The 8791-nt window shown below is 43.8% G+C and overlaps 1 protein-coding gene across 1 annotated transcript in view; it reads right to left on the bottom strand.

Annotated features, from left to right (window-relative positions):
- Positions 1–1499: 1499 nt before the first annotated feature.
- The window catches only part of ADGRA1 (adhesion G protein-coupled receptor A1), a 265969-nt gene continuing 258677 nt past the window's right edge, over positions 1500–8791 (bottom strand). The window contains exon 7 of the mRNA XM_061556541.1: positions 1500–6641. Within this exon, the coding sequence (XP_061412525.1) occupies positions 5345–6641 (1297 nt within the window). The 3' untranslated portion in view covers positions 1500–5344. The remainder of the gene's footprint in view (positions 6642–8791) is intronic.

Genomic DNA, 8791 nt, shown 5'->3' with positions numbered 1-8791 from the left:
GACTAAAAGAGAGCCAAGGTTTTGGTACATGGTTTAGTATGCATCAAATTATTGACGGCAGACCTAACTTTACATTTGTGTTCCTCTGGGAAGATAAATTGTATTTCTTTAAAAAGAAATAGCAAGAAAGATGCTATTTCCAAAATTGATGCTAAATTATGTATACATCATGCATTATTATTACACTGTCTGCTTTATTGTTCTAGTTTACGTTCTTTCAATTATCCAAACTTAACAGCCAGCATCTTATTAAAAGAAAGTGAAATTCAACTTTATTAACGACAATACCCAAGGGAAAATCAACACTTTTTTGTATTCATGTTCAAAACAGTGTCCACTTGAGGTTTAGCTGTATACTTTTAGATAAAAGTTGTACAGAGCATCTGATCCTATTTAACCCAAAACAACATTTTTTTGCATCATTTCCGTACATTATTTACACACGTCTTGTGAAAACAGCAAGAAGGTAAATTAATGTAATAACTTGTATGTGCAAGCATTATTAACCTGGGAATATTTATTGTCTGCCACTACATATTAAGGAATATATAATTTTACACAGTGCTTTTATGAAGAAAAAAATGTTGACCATGAGAATTTACAGTGACTTAAGCAAAAAAAATGTCAAGTGTCATGAAAAAAATACTTGAACGTATTTATAAACGTACGGGCAATTCAACATTGCCACCTACAATTCGTTAGTGTTACTTGGGTTATTTTGAAGTGCTGCAATTTAAACAATACAGTGTGCACAAGAAAATGCACGAGTAATTTTCAATGGTGATCATTGTGTACTGTACTAGATGCATCATTACAAAAGTGTTATTTTTTTACCACCAAACAATGAATGTTTAAACTGAGGTTTCCACAACAATGCAGCTATTCCCTGGGTAAACGTACCATGACCATAAAGTACAATAAGATATGAGCAAATAACGCATGGGATTGTTAGGATAAAGCATGGTTTTTAGGATAAGCGTGATTTTGGTTACACAAGTACCCAAATGTTAGCCCAAGCTACAAGTACCATACACGAGTGTTACAACTTTGGTTCTTTAAGATTGTGAAGTCCACATCATGTTACCAATTAATTTTGCCAGTGCTTGAAGAAATGAGTTACTGTATTCAATGAAAAAGTCTGTCTGTGACCATTGCAGAAGATAAACACTGCGACTAGGGCTGCCGCGAAATATCACTGCTCACGATACAATATTACATTTCATGATATTGTGTTTGCCGCGATATCTGTCTCCCACAATAACTCTGCAATTGTATGTCACACTTTGATTGTATTCAACTGCAGTTCACTCAACATAAGCCTGCCACGAGTCTTGTAATCATGAGCAATTTGTAGCGCGTATAAACAACGGCTTCGATTTTGGTGTGGTAATTTTGTTGTTCTCAAATTCACGATCAAGGTGCGGCAAAGAGATACAATCATTTATAAAAGCTGTCAGAATAAGTTATGAAAGTAAAGAAAGGAAAAGCCTAATCTAATGTGGAAATAAAATATTTGTATGCAAATATAATTACCAATACAGTGACACAAAACGAATGATATCGTTATCGTGCCTCATATCCTATGATAGATATATCGTAGTAACGCTATATCGCAACATCGCTAACGTTGACAATATTGTGACTTTATGAGCACTCTGCTGGGATGTCACTGAGTGAGGACCGCAGATTGAGTTTAAAAAAAAGTGTCGAGGACTTAGTTTTGTTCATAGGAGGTCCAACTTTAAACAATTACAATGATTACCCAATGGGCCATTCAAATACATAGAATTGGAAATCATAAAGAACACAATTTAAGAGTCAAAGCAGCATCGTTTTTGTAATATAACAGAACACCTCATTTGTTGATGACATTAATTGATTGGCGTGTTAATGAATGCAACATTTCAGGGACTAAAGCGTCTCCCTCATCACATTCTATTGTCATACAAGGATACTTATGCCCCTTGTAGATGTTTCCTAGCATAAACAATGATGAACAAATGTATACTGCTTTGCAGCTTGTATGTATGCATGTGTCGTGGTTTAACGCGCACCAAGGGGGGTAATTGTAAACACGCGTGGGTTGTGGACAGTGGGGTTGTATCGGGACAAGCTGGTGTTGCTGGGGGACAACGGCCGGACGGAGACGGCTCCTTAGGCAATTATGGGATGCAGGGCAGTGATTGGCCTGTTGTTGTTGTTGTCAGGGACGAGGTGGCGCCTGTAAGTTTGGGAATGGGAGCAGGTTGCGGTGGGGGCCGCGGGCGCGGGGAGTTGGTGGGACGCCGGTTATTTAATTGGAAATTAATAGGGACGGGGATACATACGGGGGCGTCAGAGTGAGACGGAGAGTTTTGCTGGGAGCTGGACGGAGACGGTCAGAGCAGAAGAAGAAGATATGAGAAGAAGTATAGGGTAGCAGTGGAGTAGAAGACGAAGTATAGGGTAGCAGTAGAGATGGAGACGAGGAAGAGAAGAGGAGACGACAGGATGGATAGGCTAGCAGTGGAACGGGAACGAGAGAGACAGTCGGAGTGAGACGGAGAAGCCGAGAGAGAGCAACGGCTGGAGTGAGACGGAGAAGCCGAGGGAGAGCGAGACGATCGAAGCCGAGACGGGTGAAGCAGAGAGGAGAGTCGGGAGAGAGAGAGAGAGACGGAGAGAAAGAGGGAGGAACGGAGTGAGCGAGGCCGGCGGAGCGTGGCGAGCGAGCGGAGAACGCGCTGGAGAGTGGTGGTGAAATGTGCTGAGTTTGATCAAATAAAGTGACGACAGAAAAATAAGAAGTTGTCCGCGTAAAGTTCAGCACTACACATGTTCAAATTATTTCGCACCATACGTGGCCAACCGTGCTAATCGGAGGTGCGGATAGTGTTCCGCTCCTGTGCTCTGTGTATATGCTGGATATATCCAAAGATTATTATAGGGTATTTTGTCTTACAGGGTGTTTTTGCGCAAATTTATCCAACCACATTTCAGTCAAACGTAATAAGCATGTAAAGGTTCAATCAACCCAAGTAAATTGTCACAATCACAATTAGATTGAATAGATTATCATGCCTCGTTTTTCCTCCCACCTCCTTTGTATTATCTATCCCTTTTTTGCTGTGACATTTGAACAGTTGAGTTCGACCATTGACATGCATAACATTTGCATACCATTTGCATATCATTTCCATAATCCAACAAACAATTATTTTTCAAACGCGTGATTTAATGCACATACCAAATATAAGAATACATTTCCATTGACGAATCTATTGATCATTGCATGACCAGTGAAGAATTCTTCAAACGTGAATAAAATCCATATTTACTGCTGCTCTCCCTAACATAACTAAACAACCCCAGTAACATACACCAGTTCAATCTGAAAATATAGCAATTATTAATGTGACAGTACAGTAACTTGAGAAATATATAGGATATATAACTCCTCTGTTGTTTGTGGGTTTTACCGCGTGTTGTTTAGCATGATATCCGACGTTTCGCTCCACGTAGTGGTGAGCTTGTTCAGTTCCTGAAGGGTAAAACATCGGACATTGTGCCGAACAACACGTGGTATAGCCCAAAAACACATTGGAGAGCTATATGGCAAAATCGCTAAATCCTAGTCATACATAACCTCTCTGAAGGATTTCAATTACTCATTATCGTGGTACATTAACAAATGTGCAACTGTGCAAAAGGTAAGTAAAAAAACTAGATTATTGTACTGCAATCATGCAAGTGCAAATCGTTGCATGTAGATGCACTGGCCTTGCTGTTAGTTACAATAGAATAAATGTGTCAGATTACATCTTGACTTAAAGCTTTAGTGACTGCAGGAATACTTGTTCTTTGGGTCTTTCGCTCAAGAAAATAAAAACTATTTTATTTGAACCTATCTACGTGACTTTACCGAAAGACCCAAAGAATAAAGTGTCAGATTGTTTTAGAATCAATTGCATTCATTTAGGTTCCTAAGCACAAGGAGAGACAAGCCTCTGACTATCATTGATTTTTTAAAATAAATAGTCGAATCCGAATGGGAGATAAAGAGCAAGCAGTTCCCGAGGAATACATAAGTAATATTATTGAATTTGTTATAAATACTCAATATCAAGAAGTAATGGATTGCAATTTTTTTCCATTCTTATATTGTAAAAAAAATGTGCTGTAAATTATTTGATAAAGTAAACGTATCCACCACACTTACTATCGTTCGGCAACTGCGTTGTACTACTGCAGTCGTGGGACATTACCAAATGAAACTAATGTATCACTGTAATGCCACCTAGTGGTCAAGAATTTCAATGTCAATGATATTGTGAATTATTTTTAAAGTGTACACATTGCAACTGTGTTGCTGCACACATAATTGGTTGATTAATAAAATGAACGAAATTTACGTACAAAATAACTCGACTTACTTGCATAACTGATATCACACACAGCATACAGCAATCACATTCACTCACAATGACTTACAGTAGAAGGGATTATGTAAGACATGGATTTAGATTGTTGCACTCTGGTGTCACGGCGCTTTGTAGAAACCCGACAATTTATTTGGCATGTTAAGTACACCTTGGACAATTCATAACTGTATATCCACAATAACAAGTGAATGTACTGTCAGTGAATGCTTCGCTGCAGACATCATACGTGACATCAATGGGATTCAAGTCAACTCACATTGTTGCCGCTGCTGCCTATTTCTGCCGATGCATGCACTGAAAAAAAACAAGATGTTAACCCTTTATTTTACATTGCATATGAGCATCATACGATCAACACCAATAAATTGTGTCCAATCAACCACCGTCGGTAATCCTTACAATTGGCACTCATAATTGTTGATGCAATATATTTTACGGTACGGGTATTCTTCAAAAAGCACTTAATGGTCCTATTTTACATTTACATCCCTCTGAGATACAACCACCGCCGCCACCACCACCACCAACTCGTACTCTAAGCAATGTTTCATCTGCACAGCAGGTGGCAATAAAGAGCCATTCCAGGAGAGAGAAAAAATATCTTTGTCGACAGCAATAGTAACATCTACGGTATACCAAAAGGTTACATCCATTGATGACTATACATCTATGCAACATATATATTTTTGGAGTGTCGCAGGGTGACGATGTGTTTGAAAAGCATATTTTATAGAGTGTTTACAGAACATTCAGCATCTGCAATATTTTGTTTCGACTGACAACCAATAAAATATTTCGCTTTTACAATACGTACTAAAAATATATACGTGGGTCCAGAGTTCTTTGCATTTTCAAATGTTTTTAGTGTTTGTGTCATTTTTTTTTGTATCGGCTCTTTCATTTTAAACGATATGATAATGTGCTCATACAGTTGTCTCAGTCCTCCAGGGTCCCGTTTTGACATTTGGGCAGGTGCCTGTGATTAATGGGACTGTGGCATTTAGCTCAATGTTATCAGCAGGCGATACCACATTGTGAACAGGAAAGTGGATGCCGTACGCCATGCAGAAAGCCTCCTGAGAGGCTGCCTGCACCACAGGTGCATCATCGTTCCCAGAGCCACTTTCCTGTGACCGACAGCAGAGTGAAAGTGTGGAAAATTCACTGTACTGCGCACTGACGCCTCCCTCCGTCGTGATTTTTGGCACGTCATAAACCAAGTCGCCCGTGGAGCTTTGCCTGTTGGCCTGCAGACTGTTTTTCCTCCGACCCCTTGCGCAGTGTTTCCTCGGCAGAGTCCTGCTCGTGAGACAGTCGGCGCTCGCCTGCTCATTGATCTCACTCAGTCGCTCATCGATGCTTTTCTCCCTGCTCTGTGCGAACTGCACATTCGCCCTGGCAATGTTCTCCACTTGCAGGTTGGTCATCTTGCACTGGTGCTCCGTTGAGGCCAGGGGTATGCTGCTGATGGCGGCCACACTGTCGCTCACCAACGAAGGCGGGTTTCCGCTCACCACCACATACATATTCCCACCGCCCACGCTCGACAGCTGGCCATTAGTTATGAGCTTGCACTCTTGATCATGCTCCTCGCTCCGTGACGGTTGATGCGAGAGCTTGGAGGAGGAGGCGACCTCCGCCTGGGTCACGCCGCCACCTTTTCCTCCACAGCAGTGGCAGCAGCAGCAGCAGCGACCGAACCAGAGGTGCCACACGTCGTCGCGCTTGGCGCAGTGGTGCACCAACACGAACAGCCCCAGCGTGAGCACCGTGCCACCGAACAGGCAGCTGAATACCACGGACAGCAGCTGGTCGGAGTGCCACGCGGCCAGGGCGCCCAGCGTCCAGGAGATGGCATACAGCAGCAGCACGAGAGCTGTGCCCACGAGCTGCTCGGGGAACGTGTGCTCGTTGGCGAGCGCCGGTGGCGGAGAGCCGGCGCAGCGGGACGCGCCTCCGTGGCCACACTCGGGCCCGCCGTGGCTGGCCACGTGATGGTGGCAGCAGCGCGGGGGTGGGTGGATGATGATGATGTGGGGCGGTTGTCCAGCGGCCCCACGAGGGCCGGCCGGGTGCGCGTCCTTGAGCTCGTAGCGCTGCTGGCCAGGGCGGCGGTGCAGGCACACGGCCGTGCGGATGAGGTAGACGCACGTGGCCAGAACGACGAGTGCCGTGGGGCCGTAGAAAGCGGCGAGGCTCGCTTCCCATGCCACCCAGCAGCTTGGGGCGGGAGGGGGTAACACACACACGAGTACATGGACATATTATTTAAACGATAACTCATTTTCCTAGATTCCCTTGCAATGCATTGCCCAGCATATAGGAAATCGCACAACCGTCAAGCATGCCTTGAAATTTGTTTGGCTGCAAAGGTGCATACATTTTTAGTCGCGGCCTCAAAGTGCTCCCTGTCACATCAGACAGCCACTTACGCATTCAACGTTGTGGCTTCGCACTTATTCTTTACGCTTTTCGTGTAGCACAATGCTGCCCGGTGGATAGCTTTTATGACCTTTAGTCTGAATATCTACGCAGCATGGGTAAAGTAGACAACAAAATGGAAAAAAAAAACCCGCACCTTTAAGCGTGTGTCATTATTTGTTGAAATCAAAGGCATGCATTTGCAATAACAGCTCTGGGAATTAAAGCCAATCGCATATATATATATATATGCGATATAGACTACATTGAATGGATTTGTGAATGTCAAGCTTTTGCATATATTACTTATCATATGCTGTGCTGTACATTGACAATTGGGACACTAAAATAATAAATATACCTATCAGGCAAAGATAGGGAACGGGTGTAAGGCCCATGTCATTACAATTCACAGGGCTTGATTTATGTGTTGGTGGAAGGGCAGTTTCTCTTGAGATTTGGAAAAAAGAGAAAGATATTCATATTATGACTATGCCTATGAGCCTGCTTTTACAGAAGGAAAAACGGTGTCCGAAAATGTGTGAGAAGGGTCAGTCTGCGCTCAAGAGTAAATTGAACAAGCGCGATTAGGGTGCGTGAATTGTGCAATTGCACTGTCATGGACCCGTTCGGGCAGTTGCTAGTGAGGGAGAGAGGAAAGGATTGCTGATGGATGCTGTCATGGCATTCGCAGGCTTTCAGGAATTTCAGATCCGCTACCTTTTCATGGGAGAAGTAACTTTTTACTACGTGTGACTGATTTGCAGTCTCCACAGTTTAGTGGGCCAATTTTGTTCATTTTCCGTTGTGTGTATTGTTTATAGCGTCTTGTTTTTTAACATTATACAGTAGAACCTCGGAGATCGAACGCACCAGAACTCGAACAAATCGGTGTTCGAACGATATTTCCGAACATTTTTTGCCCGGGAAACCGAATGAAATTCGGAGGTTGAACGGGCAATCACGACTTGAAAGAACCTGTACGGCTGAGACGCGTATGGCCAGCATGCATGACGCTTGCCCAGACAAAGGTTTTAGCGTACGATAACCTCTTTAGATACGTTTTAGTCAGAAAGAGCTCAAGTGACTCACAGTTAGTGGCAGAAAAAAGGCACAAAAGAGAAAGAACCCCAGAAGGGCAGTTACCCGACGTTATTATGGAAGGGGACTCCACTTCCAAACAATGACACCACCACCTCCTCCTCACCACCTTCCACTCAAGCCATCAACTCTCCTTACTACAGGTGAAGTGAAGTTCAATGTTCATTTATTTCATTTATTCAATATATTTATTCATTTATTCCATTTATTCATTGTGTTTATTGTTTTTTTGTATGATTTTATGCACGTGTAGTGGTGATAACTACTCGCTGTTCGCAAGCTGTGAGAGAGCAGTTGGTAAACAAGGGTTTCCCGCTCAATCAAACAGTAAGGGTCAAATGGGGTGAAGTAGGATCCAAATGCCAGATTGGGAAGAACCAATCGGAGGAGTCCAAGAGGTGGCCAGGGATTGGTTAACCCGGCCACGAACAGGTATAAAAGCCGGAGCGCTGAGAGCTCCGGGAGGGTCTGCTACACGAAGACCCAAGTCGGCTGAAGACAGCTAGGACCCTGGACCAAGCCTTCCAGCCCTTGTCAGGGCTGGGGCTCAGAGTAACCAGTGGTCAGGGGAGATAGGTCCTGGATAGGACCCTGGCTCCCAGCCTTCCCGCCCTTGTGAGGGCGAAGGTCCTGAGCGACCAGAGGTCGGGGACCCGCCGGGCCAGCGGCGGGTCAGTGTGCCTCCCCTAGGTCCCAGCCGGAGGACGCTAGGCTAGCGGGGAAGATAGCCGGCAAGTCCGGAGTCTGTAGCATCGTCAGGATAACGGGTAGGGGGACCGCGTGGCGTCTAAGAAGTTTCCGTCTCCTTCAAGAACGTTACACATGTAATTACTGTAAACTTCGTATAA

This window comes from Lethenteron reissneri, chromosome 22, assembly GCF_015708825.2.
Source record: "Lethenteron reissneri isolate LAM-NWPU_2019-01 chromosome 22, ASM1570882v1, whole genome shotgun sequence".
Lineage (NCBI taxonomy): Eukaryota > Metazoa > Chordata > Hyperoartia > Petromyzontiformes > Petromyzontidae > Lethenteron > Lethenteron reissneri.
This window is presented reverse-complemented; position numbering and strand designations above follow the sequence as displayed.